Source organism: Tupaia chinensis, unplaced genomic scaffold, assembly GCF_000334495.1.
Source record: "Tupaia chinensis unplaced genomic scaffold, TupChi_1.0 Scaffold000511_1, whole genome shotgun sequence".
NCBI classification, from domain to species: domain Eukaryota; kingdom Metazoa; phylum Chordata; class Mammalia; order Scandentia; family Tupaiidae; genus Tupaia; species Tupaia belangeri.
In genome coordinates this window covers 2,835,006-2,852,514 of record NW_006160024.1, presented here as the reverse complement: position 1 = coordinate 2,852,514, position 17,509 = coordinate 2,835,006, and the positions used below count along the sequence as shown (strand labels likewise).

The window sequence follows — 17,509 nt, the reverse complement described above, 5'->3', positions numbered from 1 at the left end:
GCACCCAGCGTGAGTTTTAAGCCACAGGGTCTGGGACGCGAACCGCGGTCGACTACGTGGGAGTCCAGCAACATAGCCATTATGCTAACTGCTGGTTCCCCGATATCCACTCTTTCTCAGAGGAGTAAGCCTATCTCCAGGAATTAAAACATTGTTATTACCTGGATGCAATCAGAGACCTGAAGTTAGTAATAAACTCAGATGTGTTTTGTTTTTCTGTCACCTGCAGTGAGAAGACTTCCTTCCTACTATCATATTCGTGATACTCAACAGATGGTGTGGGTCCTGAATGAAAATTCCTTAATAGCAGCTCCTCTTACCAACAACATCAAGCCTGGTAAGTGACAATCTAGGCCTCTGCTACTTTCCGAAGGAGGACTAGCTACTATAGGGTTGGTACTAAGTCTTTACAAGCCTAGCCTTGAACCTCACAAATCTCTAAGCAGCAGCCCATTGTCCAGAGGAAGAGCAAAAAAGGGTAAGGAAACCATACTTATAAATGAGGGTATGAGGCATAGGCAGTTCCCCTTGCCTATAAATACATATATATATATATACCCTCAGATTCAAAGCATTCTTTCTAAGCAACAGCTGATCTTGCAGTTTCCTTCCTTTAACTGCTAGCCTTCACTACCTACGTTCTCAGACTCAACTCCCTTCATCTTCCTACCAACAAACCAAAACACCTTCTCCCTTGGTATCCATAATGGATGATAAGCCTCCCCCCATCAAAAGTCAGTCCATCACAACTTCCTTCCCTTTCTCTAGAATTGCAGTGTTGGATTTAATTACTCTCTTCCCTAAACCCATCTTTAACTGTCTACTGATTCTTTCTACTCTGACACACATGTTACAATCTAGTATATCTAACTACCACTAAAAACTTTCCCTTGACTTCCACCATTTATTTCTACCACTCTTCCATTTGCCATGCCAATTAGAGTCAAACTTCATGGGGAAGTTGGCTATAGAACTTGTCTCTGCTTCATCCTATTCACTTTTACATAGGAACATTCCTACATCTGGACTAATGTTTAAGTTCTTCCAACCAGTTCTTAGATCACCAATAGCATTCTTTTTTATAAAAATTATTTTATTTTATTTATTATTATTATTATTATTTAGTTTGACCAGAGAGAGAAAGTGAGAAATCAAGCTGCCAGGTCCACTACTCAAACCACAGTCGGCCATGTGGGAGTCCAGTACCTTAACCACCACTCCACCTGCTGGCCCCCACCAATGACCTTCTAATACACAAATCTGAAGGATTAATGTACTTTAAAACACTCCATTATTTCCTTCTGTAAAAACATTCATCCTCCTGTAGTTTCTATTTTGCATTTTCCTTTGTGACTCGACTCTCTCTCTCTGAAATCTCCTAATGATGTGCTTCTCAGAGCTTGTTCTGCCATCATTATACAAGCTGATGAAAGGATGTGAGCTGCTCTCTTGGTCTGATGCTCTATGCTCATACTCCAGCATTCATGCTTCTAATATAGATTTCCTCTCTGCACAAGTGACTCATGTCCTCAGAATCTCCTTTCAGACATCTCTAACTTCTGTATCTCAAATGGAACTATAGTCTACCTTCTTTCTCCAAACTGCTCACAGTCTCTGTTAACAGCGCTAACATCCACTTCATTTGCTGAAGCCAATTATATGGGAGGCATCCTTGATTCCTCCTCTCCCCCACTCTCCATCCAGTCCATTAGCCAAGACAGATGAGTCTATGTGCAAACTATGCTTTATTATCAAGATGATATCATCTCTCACCTGCACCCCTACCATCACTTCCTCACTGCCCTCTCTCCCACTCTATTGGTGGAGCCTCCCATCCATTCTCCATCGAGCATCAAGAGCAATCTTCTGGGACCAGCAAATGGTGTAGTGGTACATTACTGAACTCCCACATAGTTGACCATGGTTTGAATCCCAGACCCAGCAACTTGAACCTCATGCCAGGCACATGTGCGTACATGCCCAAGATCCCAAGAGGAGAATGGAGGAGAAGGGATTGTGGTGTGGCCATCTCCCCAGAGGATAATTTCTTGCTTTCTGTCTCTCTGTCTCTCCAGCGAGTGCATGCCCTATAGCAAAAAATATCTCTCTCTCTAAAAAAAAAGAAAAAAGCAACCTTCTTACCAGATTAGTTGAATATACCTTGCCCATGAATTTGTGTTTTGGGTGCAGGGACAGGAGAACTTAGGCAGACTTCATAGTACTATTCTTTCTAAGCCTTGAACTTAAAACATCTTTTCCACATTGAAACCCTCACATAAACCTTTCCTTTCCTATGACAGTCTCTCTCTAAAACTCCTCCACCACTTCTTCGTATAATACATTTCTCTTCACTTTATGGTTTTGGTTTCCATTCAACTCTCGGAGAGATCTTTCTCAATTCCTCTAGCTGAATTTGGTCTCTTTTCTACTATCCCAATCTTTTGTGACTTCCTCCAAGGCAGGTATTGTAATTTATTGTGGTTTTAGTAATTTCTCTGTTTATCTTTTTCCTGTCATTTTCCCATGAAAGTATGCATTCCATGGAGGTAATGATGATGTCTCTCTTGTCCTCAGTTAAATTCCCCAGTGACCACATAGTGTCTTGTTCTGAGTGGACTAACAGAAAAATCTCTGGTCAATGGATTGATTCCCTGCCCATAAAGCTAGATTAAAAACATCCAAACTCTTAGGAATATTTTTTGATTGTTGTTGTTGTTGCTACTACGGTGTGTGTATTCACATGGACATCCACAAAGACAGAGAGAAGAGAAAGCACTGCTCAGTGGACAGTGCTGTACATTGTCCTCCATTTCCCCATCCCATCATAATTGGGGCAGACACACACACATGCATGTTTTCAACTGCCAGGACTTGGATTTGAAACACAGTCAGTCACATGGGATATGGATCCTTGAACCAACCCACTCCTGTGAATTTCTTGCTTAACCACTTCAGACCAAAAGTAAGTAAGAAAATATACACATAACCATGACTTAAACAGGACAGAGGTTTATTTATTTCTCCTGTAAAGAAGCATGAGTGAGCAGCCCAGGCTGGCTACATGATCCCACCAGAGACCAAGAATGCTGCCTTCTGCCTCCCTTAACAAAAGGTTTCTGGGGAACCAGCAGTTAGCGTAATGGCTATGTCGCTGGACTCCCACGTAGTCGACCGCGGTTCGTGTCCCGAACCCGGTGGCTTCAAACTCACGCCGGGCACGTGTGCGTGCGTGCCCAAGATCCCGAGAGGAGAATGGAGAAGAAGGGATTGCGGCGTGACCATACCCCCTGGGGGGTGATTTCTCACTTTCTGTCTCTATGTCTCTCTCTGTCTGTCTGGCAAGCGCACACCCTATAGCAAAAATCTCTCCAAAAAAAAAAAAAAAGGTTTCTGCAGCCATCAATAAGAGTTTGAAGTGGCCAGTATGATAACACAGCTAAAAGAAGGAATCTCCTCCAAATTCTTTTTAACAAATATTCTTAGAAATCATCCTATAGCACTTACACTTAAGTCTTAGAGTCTACCACTTAAGCACATGGGATATTTAGCTGAAAATATGGTGTGAAATTTTAGTTTTATTTTGAAAAGCACTGTGCCCTGGTTGAAAATTGGGATTCCTTTTTTTTTTTTTTCTTTTATTTATTTTTTTAGAGGTTTTTGCTATAGGGCTACATGGGAGTCCAGCGAAGTACCCATTACGCCACCTGCCGGCCTAGACAAATGGGGTTCTGATAATAAAAAAGAAAGAAAAAAGGAAATGGGTTTAGAGACAGCTGGAGAGGTTCTCTACCACATGGCTAAGAAGATGGGCCTGTAGGAAGGGTCAAGGATTCTCAGCATCCCCTGGCTGAGAGGAGGACTGAGTGTCAGGCCAGAAAGAATGGACTTCCTGCTGCCTGGAAACTGACAATGTCTCCACTTCCCTTGTGTTCCTAGTGACTATTGAAATCACAGAATGTAAACACGCCGAATTTTATGATGAAGGAAAAGGTAACCTAGTTTACATGGGAATCAAGGGCAAAGGTCTCTGTCTCTTCTGCACAGAAACTCAGGGAAAACCTACTTTGCAACTTGAGGTGAGTAGTTGTGCTGCTGGTAAAAGAAGTAATGTCAAATGGACCTTTTATTTCATTTTATAAGTTACTGAATAAAATAATATTCTTGCAATCCTGGATTATTCAGTGCAAAGAAGGAAACCTGCCCTGACTAATCACCCAAACAGTTAATGCTGCCTTTGGAAAAGGTATTACATTTATTTTAATAGAAGGGCATTCTCTAAAAACCAGAGAATATATCCATGAGAATGTTTCTGAAAAGCTAGGGCAGGGTGACTTCTTCAAGCCTGATTAACCCTCTGAAATGGTAAGATGCTCCCACTAAAGCAAAGACCACTATACGGCACAAGAGACAAATGGAGAGAATTTTTCATCTGGATTTGAAAAGTGCATGTCTGTTGATGTACCAAGAGCAAGATTTGTAATTATGGAGTTAATTCTTCAGCTAATGATGGGAGTCGTACCGTATTTACCCATGGGATATTGGAACCAAGTGAGGCTGGTCTGTGCCTACTGATGAATACATACCAGGATCACCCGAGAAAGAGTTTTAAACCTCCCTCTATTCCATGGAGACAGTGATGTCTCAAAGAATTAGAAGCACCTGGAATCATGGGACCCAGTGGTGGAACCAGATCATTGGAAACCAGTAGCCCTTTTTGACCTCCTCCTATCTTCCTGTGTGCATAGCCTATCCCTCCCTAGGGAGTAGCAGTCATTCCCTTTGTTATGTAGTCACAGTTAGTTTACCTCCCACTCCTGGTCCTCCTAACAAGCCTCTTTATCTCCCCAGGCAGAAACTGTCATGAGCCTCTATGATAAGGACAACTCAGAGAAGCCCTTTCTCTTTTACCACAATAAAGAAGGCTCCACCTCTGTCTTTCAGTCAGTCTCCTACCCTGGCTGGTTCATAGCCAACTCCTCCACGCCAAGAGAGCCTGTCATTCTCACCCAGGAGAGGGGCACAAATAACAACACTAACTTCTATTTAGAAGCTGAAGATTAAATCCAGCCTGGGCTTTGGATGACTGATTCCAAGATGGAAGATTAAGCTGTCAGAAAACTTTATATTTGAAAGTTAAACAGTTCGTTTTAAGAAAACTCCATGCACTCATGAGTTATTCAGCAGTTCAGCCCACTCATAAACCATCTCTTTATTATCATCCAAAACCACTTCTTCCTCCAGACATCTATTTTTGTACCTCTCCCCACTTGAACACTTGAACATCATCACAATGTGAACCTAAGAGTCAACTCTTTATTCTTTCTATACCTTGTCCTCCCATCCATTCAGCTGCTAAATTCAGTTAAGTCTACCCTCAATTCTTCTTACATGCAGTCCTTCTTTGTATTTCATTTGCCAATTCATAGCCTAAATATGAATTACAAATATTTTTGTTCATGCATCCTTATCAATAAAGGAATATTATTTATTAGTTCTATGCATGTTTATTTTAAACGTCCTCATGTATACTTCAAAATATAAATCCTAATGATGAGATGAATGCGAAAATAAAATTTTACATGTCTTGATTATCGTGGTGGATTCATAATATTATCAATTAATACTTTGACACACAGTTTATACTAGGCTTAAGAATCTTTTTTTTAACTTTGGGTACTGGAAAATTTATTTAATAAATCACAAAATATTTACTGTCTTGTAAAGGTTATCTGATATAAGTCTGGAGGTTAGAACAGATGTCAAGATACTAGTTATTGCAAAGATGGTTCAAAAAAGAGTAAACAAAGATCATTAGTGTGAGTATTGGTCTATAAATTGCATTGAGGAAATTAGAGACTGTGTTTTTTATTATTTTAATTTACTTTATATATTTAATAACTGTACATCACTGTAGCTTATAAAATGAATTATTAAACATGAATACATTTCATGCCATTGAAGATATTATATACGTTATCATCAACAAACAATTTTCATTTTTGTGTCCCTTAAATATCTTGCCTCTCTACTTTTCTCCTTGATTCCTTTTCTCTCACTCTTCCCCATCTCCCATTCTCTTCCCACGCTGTCTCTAGTATAATTGTTAGCCACAGTGACTGTAAATCAATACATACTTCAAAGATTTACATCAGTTTGAATTTCTTTCATTCAACTTCTCAAAGTGAAATACACAGTCCCCATTTTTGCTTTATAATGTAACGATAGTAGAAACATCAGCTATAACTTTTATTGTTGTTATGCATGTTTTTAGAATTTTAGCAGCATATTCAACCAACAGTGTTTATATGGAGATACTTCTAAACCAGTAGTATATTTGGGGAAGGTTACTTTGTTTAAGCCTATCACATGATCTGCCATTTCACTAATAAAACACATGAAAATTATAATATACTATTTTATCATACATATGAACAGAAGCATGACAGGATTTCTTCCCTCAGGAGACCTTTGCACATGACCAGCAGAGGTATTGGCTCAGCAGTGGGTACCCATCACTAAGTTCAAATTTCTCAGTCAAGCATAATCTGTACTAAATCTCTCCTTCTGGCATAATCTCCTGTTGCTTCACAGCCCATGATTCTGTTTGGCATACTCCTTGAACCCCACCTTAAATAGCCTACCTTTTATTTGGGTAATTTCTGTGCAACCAGTTTTGAGATATAATCTGGCAACATGTCATGTCAGCTGTACCAGGTGTCTCTCTCACTGCCCTGGGCTTCTGAATACCTTAAGGAAGAACTCTTGTAGGAACATGCTTGGCACTCACACATGCACAAAAGTGGAAGAGAAATGTAACTACTTCTTGGGGAATCCTTGACAAGTAGAGGATGAGAACAGGCAGAGGATGACTATGCTCTCCCATCCCACAGGTAGGCATTTCTGAGTTACATTCTTCACGGTTCCTCACAGAGTACCAGAAGTGTTGAGCCATAATTTCCTGGGGAAGTCTGAACTAGGGAACAAATTCTTACATTGATTTCCCTCATTTTGCTGCTTCAATTTTCCCAACCTCTTCTTTTATTTTCTAGTGTCAATTTACATCATCCTGCATGCCTGCCTTTGTCTCAGGTTCTACTTTCTGGTGTCCACCTAGCCTAAGCAGATTATATCAAAGCAAACGGCTTCTCCACTAACACCCTCCTCCAAACTTGTTATGTTTCTTTCCTCTGTGCCTCTCTGCTCATGCCTTTCCATGTATTTCAAACACATCCATTGCTGTGTATCTTACATGTTTTATGGATATCCTCCATCCTTTATAAGTGTTTAGAGCCTTCTCCTTATCTTCCCAATCAAATACAACATCTTATCTTCTTTGAAGTCCACCACTTTTGTCTTTTCATGGGATGTTTCTTTTATTAACCTTTTCTTCTTTTCTTGATCTATTTGCTCTCTTCTCAGACAAGTTTCTGGCATATAGAAGGCTTTTGTCTTTTACTTCTAAGTACCACACATAGCTGTCAAACCTTGCCACATTAAAGTTACTCAAAAAATAGTGTTGAAACAAATGAATCTTCATTGCATGTGTTAGCTTCTTTCTATGGATATGAAAATGTATTAGGGAGAATCTTGCATTATGATGGCAGCAGCAGCCCTCACTTTTGTGAAGGGAGCTACAGATATTCTTAGTGACTATGGAGAAGGAAAACATAAAGCCAGCTTAGGAACTTCCCTATCTCAGTTTTTTTTTTTTCTTTCATGTAAGCCAATATGGTCCCAGGGAATTGTGATGATGCTAGGATATGCACCGAGGAGGAGAAAGCTGCAGAAACCAAGCACAGCCTCGTATATTCCCAGAGGTCTAACAACCTGGATCCACTGTCTCCCTCTCAGAGGACTCAGAGTATATCTACAGAGTGTGCACATTGTCAAGACGATCCAAACAGGTTTTTAAGTATAAACCTAACTGTGTAGGAGCACAAGAGAAGTTTGGGAATCACCATATTGCAGAGAACGAAGTTTCACTGGCAGTCTGTAACAAGAAACCTTACTTCAAAAGAAGGTGGTTGGGGGGAACAGCAGATTTTATAATAATTATGTTGCTGAACTCCCTCATAGTCAACCGAGATTCTAGTCCAGGATCCAGTGACTTAAAACTCACTCTGGGCACAAGTGCATGCGTGCCCAAAATCCTAAGAGGAGAATGGAAGAGAAGGGATTGTGGAGTAGCCATCCTGCCAGGGAGTGATTTCTCACTTTCTGTCTCTCTGTCTCTCTCTGTCTCTCTGGCAAGTACACATGTCCTATAGCAAAAATCTCTCTAAGGAAAATAAACAAATAAATAAGATGGTAGGAAAAAAATCTCTTTAAGAAAAAAAAAAAAAGAAGAAGGTAGGAGACGGTACAAGATTCCATTTAAAATATGTTCTCAATTAGTGGGAGTCATTGTCAGTTTATGGCTAGTCCGTTCATAGGAAAAACTCACAGGAGACTCTCAGAAATGTTTGCCAGGGTGGGACAGGGAGAATTCTTCCATCAAGTATGTGCCTAAATGCACAGTGAAATACAGAGTATGTGCATGTGTGCATGCATGCCCAAAATCCTGAAAGGATTTGGAGGAGGAGAAGGGACTGAGGTATGGCCATCCTTCCTACGTGGAGCAGGTGTGTGGGTGTTCATCATTTTCCTGTATTTGTCTCTTTCTTTCTCTCTCTGGAGAGCACAAGTGCTCTATGGCAAAAATCTAAATAATAACAACAATAATAATAATAACTAAAAAGCAGGAGAGAAAGAAAAGGCATAGATCAGTGGTACAAATCCCAGGGAGGAACATAACTGCTTAGATCATTTCTCTTCACACACTGAGATTTTGTGTCCACGATACCATTCCTCATCATTAGGCATGCCTGGAGACCTCTGTTCATTCTATGGAATTAAAAATTAGATGCCCCAAATAATTTTATATACACTAACATTTTGGTTAAACCTCAGGGCACGAATTTCAATTTTTTTTAATTTATTTATTTTACATTCATTCATTGTGTATCTTTGCAGCATACAAAATGAGTCTTCCCATCCAGAATACACTGCATATTGGCTCAAAGATATTACCATACATGTTATCATCAACAAAATATTTTCCATTTCTTGTTTCTTAGGAATTTTACTTCTTTTTTCCCCCTTCGATTGCCTCCCTCTCACCCTCTGCAATTTCTCACCCTCCTCCCACACTGTCTCTGGTATCTACAGTTGCTTACCATTTTTTGTTTTTTCTTTTCACATTTTATTGATTCACAAAAGATCTCAATGAAACTAAATACTTTTCATAGAAATACAGCTGATATAAACATATCTATGAGCACATGTCCAACTTTCGGCTTTAATAAGCTCACCTACTTTGTGATAATTAAATTTTTTTCTAATCTTACCTACTAAATGTGTGTGTGTTCTGTTTATATATAGTCTTTCAGACTTAAGAATAATTCCAAAAGCCTACCTTTTAGTCAAATTATTACGTTTGTAAAATAAAATAATCAGTGATTTTAGCAAGTTAGTATCAAAACATTCCCAGTTTTTGGCTTAATCATTCACCATTCATGCAACTCAAAAGGAAACAAAAAGGGGTCAGCAGGTGGTGTGGAGGTTAAGGTGGCTGGATCACACAAGGCCAACTCCATGACTCAAATTCTGGATCCGGCCACTTGAAAAACATGTCAGGTGTGTGTGTGTGTGTGTGTGTGTGTGTGTGTGTGTGTGTGTGCAAAATCCTGAGAAGAAAACCAAAAAAAAGGGATTGCAGCACGGTCATTCCCCTGAGGGGGTGATTTCTCACTTCCATTCTCTCTCTCTCTCTCTCTCTCTCTCTCTCTCTTTCTCTCTCCTTCAAGCACTTGTGCCCTAAAGCAAAGAACAAACAAAAATAAATATATATATAAAGTAGTAAACAAATTGTCTTTTAGAAGATTCAAAAATCTGTGTTTTCATCAAAAGAGTTCTTGGTGATATACCTGGCTCCTCTCTGCAGTCCACCATCACAGGACCCTGTTTTCTTCATGCACTGTGAGTTACAACATGGACTGTGCCCTAACGACCTTCTTACAGAACACAAAGAGCTCCAGCTCCTTCAGGCTCAAGCAGACGAGTTCCCTCTATCTTTCTGAAGAGTCTCCAAATAGTCATATAAGACTATGATAACAGTGACTTAGAACACAAAGAAGAAAGTGGCCTTCAGTTGATGCTCTCCGGGTGGCATCTCTGAACCAGAATTTTGAGGGCATTTGAGTCTATAATCTTCTTACACTCATATAGAGATCATCCTGCCATCTTTAATGAAGTTTTCCCATGAGAGAAGTTAGCCTTCATGAATTAAAAACTGGTCTTCCCAAAGAGGCCACTCTTTCATCCCAGTCTTACTCCTAAAACTTGCACAGAAAAGTCTTTCAATATTTTTGCAGGTCTCCTCTTCAGTCTCCTCTGGGCTCCCCTGTCACAGAATAACCCTATGATTGTCCTCTATCATTATTACCCTGAGATGTTCCTCTCTGCAGATAGACCAAGTCAACCAGCCTCCTGTGAAATGTAAGGCTGAGCACAGATGCACCACACCACTGGCCAAAGGGAACTCCACAGACCTGGTTATTCACATGGAACCATGTGCATGGTCCTTCCTTGGGACTGCTGTGAGGGTCTTTTCCTTTAGGAATCGTACCCTATGACTGTTATCCTGAACATCCCCCATGAGGGGTGTAACCAGGGAAATTCTATAGAGAAAGTAAAAATGCAAATAGGTAAGAATGAGGGTACAAAACATCCTCTAATTTTTTACCTTCCATTGTAATCTTTAGCATTTCTCATCACAGTGGTGGTGTTTCAGCATTGCCAAGGCATGAGGTTACCTATGTGAAGACTGACCCCAGGAGAGGACCAGCATCAGTGTCAAGTCACAGTTGAGTCTGGGTCAGAAGAAGGGCTGGTAACCAGCCCAACAATAACCCTGTCAGAATCTATACTCCCAGAACTCACCTGCCTCCCTTACCTCCTAGGTACATAGCCTACCTCTTAGTAGAAGCAACCTCACCTGAGAATCCTGCTCAGGATTAGACACACAGCCCTAAGATAACAAAGAGTGCCAAATTCAGAGATCCAGAAGTGAGAAAGATCAGAGTTCACCAGATTTCCCAGCTAAGTGCCTCGTCCATAAGCTATTTATAGAGAACTGTGTAGTTTCTGTTTCTCTGCCTCTACCATTCGCAGATGTTTGGACAAGCTCTACCTGGACCTCAGCCTTTTATCCACATGGTCATTCCTTGGCCATGTTTTCACTGTGGTTGGGACTTCTGGGGCTCTGGAAATTGCCTTGCCCTGATGCCAAAAGATTAGGTGAGTCCTTACATAAATAAACATTACAGTTGTGACTTATCCAAGCAGGCTGAAAGAAGAGGCCATACTAAGGCTTTAAAAGCAACAACCAAGAAATATAATCACAGATACTGAGTTTAAGGAAAGAAACATTGTGGGGCTGCTCAAGGCAAGTGACTGGATATTGATGCTGCAAAATGGCATCCTGGAATGTTCATGACTATGGGAGTCTCCAGTAGATGCAAGGTAGACTGAGGAGGCGATGGGTCTCTTAAGCACTGTGGAGCTTCTAACCACTCCTAGTCTGCAGTCACCATCTTCTCTGAGAGTCTCAAAATAGAAAAAGTCAGTGTGACCTCAGTCAGCCCTTCTCCAGCTTCTCAGAGCCACTATGTCTGCTGCTCCCCCACCAAGGGTGCTTCTAAAACCAAGGCCAGCAGCTTCTGAACTCCCAACCCTGTCAGTAGATCTAGATCATTCTCTCTCCCTCCTCCTTCCTTCCTTCCTGCCTGCCTGCCTGCCTGCCTGCCTTTGCCAGGCCTATAGTGATCCTAGTAGAGCTCCTCTGCTTAAAGAATGCTTAGGCTTCTTTGTTCAATGCAGAAAAACCTGAAAATCCAAATCACAGAAAATGAAAAATATGGATCAGTAGGTGGTATAGTGGTTAAGGCAGTGAGCTCCAACATGGATGACTGCAGTGTGAGTCCCAGACCTCTGGCTTGAAAATCACACCGGGCACATGTGTATGTATATGTCCAAAATCCCAGGAGGAGAATGGAGGAGAAGAGATTGCAGCATGGCCATTCCCCTGGGGAGGGGGTAATTTCTCATCTTTCTTCTCACTGTCTTTCTCCAGTGAGTGCAGGCACTCTATGGCAAAACCTTAAAAAAAAAAAAAAAAAAAAAAAAGGAAAAAAGAAAAAAAAAAAGAGTACTTGTCTTCTGTGAATACACCATCAGAAAGCCCATGATGGCACTTACTCTTATGCATACATGTATTTGGATCTATAGACAGCTTTTGTAGTTCATTTTGTGTTTCTGTAACAGTATACCTGAGGCTGGGCAACTTATGAAGAAAAGAAGTTTATTTGGCTCACAATTTTGTGAGCTAAAGTGTCAGGATTCTTCATCTATTCTGGTGCCTTCTGGTTTACGAGTAAAAAAAAAAAAGAAAAAAAAAAGTAGAAGCATAAATGCAAAGCCTTGTGTAAAAAGAGACACACATGAACATCCGGGTCCCCATTATAACAACTCACTCTCTGACTCACTCACTTCCTAAGTTACCTAAGTACTCCTAAGAGGAAGGGATTAATTCATTAAGAGTTCTGTTGTTGTGCCTCAAAGCTCACTAGCTCCACCACTTAAAGGTTCCAACACCTTTGAATATGATTACCCTGGGGACAAGCTTTGAGCACATAAACATCTGGGAAACAAACACAATAACAGCTTTTTATAAAACCTCATCATAGAACCCATACTCTTTTCAAAATAGCAGAATATGCTTTCATACCAAATATTAATAATGACATCATAATTTTGAATAACTATATAGTATTTCACTGTATAAATGCAATATCATTTATTTAACCCAGTTCAGTATTATTGCCCCTTTATAATGTTTTGCTTTGTTTATTGTGGAAACTATGTTGTCATGAAAATTTTGGTATTGATATTTTTGCTCATGTGTCTGATTATTGTCTTAGGAAACTAAGTCTACCTATGCTACCTGTGATTCTATAATTAATCTTTCTTGAACACCTAATCAGTAAAATAATATGTGATTATAAAACAATTAATTCAGTTTTAAAAATTATTATGCTTTTTAATTGGCATGTAATAGTTGTACATATCCATAGGGTACAATGTGATTTTCCAATACATGAATAAAATGTGTAATGATCAAATTAATGCCATAAATATATGCACCATCTCAAACATTTATCACTACTTTACATTGTGAACATTCAAAATCCTCTCTCCTAGCTCTTTTAAAATACACATTAAATTTTTATTAATTAGACTTACTCTACTATGCTGTAGTTATCTAGTACTGAATCCCATTACCTTTTTGTACTCTTGTATCTGTCAACCAAGCTCTCCCCATCTCCTTCCCAGCTTCTGACATCTTCCGTTTCATTTTCCACTTCTAGGTGATCAATTCTTTAGGCTTCTACCAATGAATGAGAACACATAGTATCTGCCTTTCAGCATCTGGCTTATTCCATTAGCATTTTTTTCTCTAGATTTCTCCACTGCTGCAAATTTTGAAGTTTCATTCCTTTCAGTAGTTGAATAGCATTCCATTATGTATATATACTTTTTAAAATTTTTATTTATTTTTACATTCATTCACTGTATGTCATTACAGCATGCAAAATGAATTTTTCTATCTAGAGTACACTGTATATTGGTTCAATCTAAGATATTAACATACACATTATCTTCAACAGATACCTTTCCATTTTATGTTTCTTACATGTTTTATTTCTTTCTTTTCTCCCTTTGATTCCCTTCCTCTCGCCTTCTGCCATTTCCAACCCTCCTCGCACCCTGTCTCTGGTATCACAGTTGCTCTCCATGCCTTTATACCCGTCCAGTATTTCATACACTATTAATACATGACTCTATCCATTTATTAGGTGGTAGGCAGTCAGGCTGATTCCATATTTTAGTTACTGTGGCTGGTGCTGCCATAAACATGAGAGAGCAGGGCCAGCTCTGTGGCCTTGTGGTTAAGGCAGCTGGATTTCACACAGCCAGCCACATAGTTTGAGTTTCAGACTCAGCAGCTTTAAAAATACATCAGGTGCATGTTCCTCATCCAAAATCCTGAAAGGAGAGAGAGACAGATGGAGGAGAAGGGATTACAGGATGAACATTCCCCACGGAGAGTGTTTTCTCCTCTCCATTTCATTGTCTCTCTGCCTCTCTCTACAAGTACAAGCACCTTACATTTTCAAAATAGTGAGTTCCTTTCTTTGGGGTATATACTAGGTCATGAAACTACTAAATATTGAGTAGTTATATATTTTGTTTTTTGAGGAAACACAATACCATTTTCTATCATGGTTATATTAATATACATTGACACCAACAATGTGTGAGAGTTCCTCCCTCTTCATATCTTTACTAACACTTGTTATTCTTTGTTTTGTTGATAATTGGCGTTCTAATGTAAATTCTTATTCCCATTTAACTGATAAGACAACATAAGGCTCATAGAAGTTAAATAAGTGATCCTAAGTCACAAAACATATAGATTCGAGCAAAGTAAGAGAAGAGGGAAAAAAATGAAGGTCAGTAGATCTCCCTGGCAGAAGTCTGCATGGAGAACCAAGGGCATTAAGAAGACAAGAGGCATCAATGGATCTGGTCTAGAGACAGGGGTTGTACCATGGAACAGTAGAGCATGGTACACATTGGGATGGAGGGGATTTCACATTCTCCCATGACTGGTGACCTAGAAGGCCATCCATGAAGGCTCTACCTGGCATATAAGTGACAGAGGTGGCCAGAAAACCTTGAGCAAAAAGAAACTTCCAGGGGCTGGCAGCTGGCACAGTGGTTAAGGTGGCTGGACTCCCACATGGCTGACCACAGTTTGAGTCCCAGACCTGACACCTTGCTTTCTCACTTCCTTCTTTCTCTCTCTGTCTCTCTCTGGTCAATTTCAAAACATAAAAAATAAAATAATGACAATGAATAAAATTAAATTAATTATTGTTAAAAAAAAACTTCCAACTATAACCTAGAAATACCTCCCTACCTCCATCTGCCTCATAGAGTCATCATGAGGAGTAAGAGAGGAAAAGATGTTACTTGGCTCATAGCACATTTGAGAAACATTGGAACACCCATGAAGTTGAGGGAGGCTGTGGGCCAAGATCCACAGCACAACACAGGGTGCTGAGCCAGAGGCAGTTGAGCTGTCACCAGTATATGACACCTTTCAGGGTGAGGCAAGGGTCTAGGGAAGAGTCAGTCCTATAGGCTGCAAGGGAAGTCTCAACCACAAGGAGGTTGAGACTCTGGTGTATGCCATACCCTCCGGAAGCTTTTCCTGACTAAGTCACCAAGGGCAAGGCCAGAGGACCAGAAAATTCCTTACCTGAGATCCAGGTAAGACTCTCCAGGTCTAGGAGTTTCCCTGTCTATACATCAGAGTCTTGTAGAGCCTGAGGGCTCAGAACTCGCCTCCCATTACCTGCATGGTTTGGCCATTTCTGAAGAACTCATCATGAAACGAGATGTAAGCCAAATGTGTTAGGGGAACACCCTAACAGGAAGGGCGTCTATGTGGCTTCATTCTCCCTAGCCCTCAGCTGACTCTTGGAGGGCAGATGCATGATCAGGAACCCAGGCCATGACCTCAGGACCCATGCAGGCCTGGGTAGGTCATGCTGGGATACACCACCTCCAAACATGTGGGAGACCAATACGTGCACAGGCTTTCCTTCTCTCTTTACCCTTTCCACAAGAGATCAGAGAAGATCACTCAGTCACCAAGCACCTATAGCAGAACTAGACAGGGAGCTGCACCAGGAACACCCTTGAGGAGGCTCCAACTTTCTTTGGCTTTAGTGACATGTGGTACTGAGGTATAGGATTGACCCCTTTCATGAGCTCCTCAAAAATGGTGATTTATGGGGCCAGCAGATGGCATAATGGCCATCCATTATAAGGGTTGATTTCTCACTTTCTACCTTTGTCTCTCTGGTGAGAGCACGGCCTCTATAGCAAAAATTTCTCTTAAAAAAAAAAGTTGGCTTTTGTTTGTTTGTTTTAGGTGTTTGCCATAGGATGCATGCATTCACCAGAGAAAGACAGAGAAAGAGAAAGAGAAATCAACTCCCTCCCCTGGAAGGGGATAGTTACACCATAAGCCCTTTTCCTCCATTCTCCTCTTGAACATAACCAGCATGATTTTCAAGCCACCTAATCCAGAATTTGAACCACAGTCAGATGTTTGAGAGTCCAGTGCCTTAATCACCATGCCACCTGATGTCCCCCAACAGTGACTATTTTTAAAATTAGTATCTTTATTTTTCTGGTCTTAGTAACATTTTTTATATTTTTATATAGCTTTCAACATATTTGTCTTTTTAAATATATGTTTAAATTATGATTATGTTTAACATGGTAAATAGGTAAAACACATAAAATTTTTTAGGTATAATTATTGTATGTCAGTAAAAATAATAAATAAAACTTTTTAAACCATTTTTAAGTGTACAGTTCAATGGCTTTAAGAATATTCTCACTGTGTGCAACCACAGCCATCATCCATCTCCAGAACTCTTCTTATCTTGCAAAGACAAAACTGCTGGGGCCAGGCAATATCGTAGCAGTGGTGCAACTGAACCCACAAGGAAGGTTTTGAGTTGTGCTTGGATCTCCTGTGCATACCACAGCATCTGCCTGCCCATGGCCTAGGCTGGCTGAAATGGGGGATGGGTAGAGTGTGTGGGAACCTCATTGAAAGTACCATAAGTCTGCCTCTCTGTATCCCTTTCACTCCGTTCACTCTCTTTTTCTCTAATGGAAGAAAAAAAGAAAGAAGTTTCTTTAAAAAAAAAAAAAAATGAAGCTATACCTACTAAACAGTAACTTCCCCATTCTGTTCTTCAGTCACCTGGCAATCAGCATTCTATTTACCATCTCTATTAATTTACCTACTCTAGGTATCTCATATAAGTGGAATCACATAGTATTTGTTCACTTGTGACTGGCATATTTTACCTAACAAGATATTGTCAGGGCCCATTCATTTTGTAGCATGTATCATAATTCCCTTTTAGGTTAAATGACACTTTATTGTACGTATACACCACATTTTCTTTATCTATTCATCAGTGGACATTTGGATTGTTTTCACCTTTTGGCTATTATGAATCATGCTGTTTTAAATATAGCTATTAAAATAGCTCTTTGAATCTCTGCCTTCCGTTCTTTCAAGTACATACCCAGAAGTGCAATTGCTGGATCATATTTAATTTATTGAGGGACAATGGTACCAGTTTTCATAGTACCCAAGCCATGTTACATTCTTATCAACATTGCCTAAGTGTTCCAAGTGCTTACTGGCCACTTACATATCTTACTTGGAGAAATGTCTATTTAAGTTTCACCCATTTTTAATTGTGGTGTATGTTTTCTTTTTTTTTTTTTTTTTTTCTTGTTGATTCTTTTCTTT

General features: G+C 39.9%; 1 protein-coding gene and 1 pseudogene across 1 annotated transcript in view; both read left to right on the top strand.

Annotated features, from left to right (window-relative positions):
* LOC102490083 (interleukin-36 beta) overlaps window positions 1-5,061 on the top strand; it is a 19,955-nt gene extending 14,894 nt beyond the window's left edge. The window contains exons 3-5 of the mRNA XM_014590941.1: window positions 230-337; window positions 3,937-4,076; window positions 4,849-5,061. Of these exons, the coding sequence (XP_014446427.1) occupies window positions 230-337; window positions 3,937-4,076; window positions 4,849-5,061 (461 nt within the window). The remainder of the gene's footprint in view (window positions 1-229; window positions 338-3,936; window positions 4,077-4,848) is intronic.
* Window positions 5,062-7,728: 2,667 nt separating this feature from the next.
* Window positions 7,729-17,509, top strand: part of LOC102489677 (cadherin-2-like) — a 14,692-nt pseudogene continuing 4,911 nt past the window's right edge.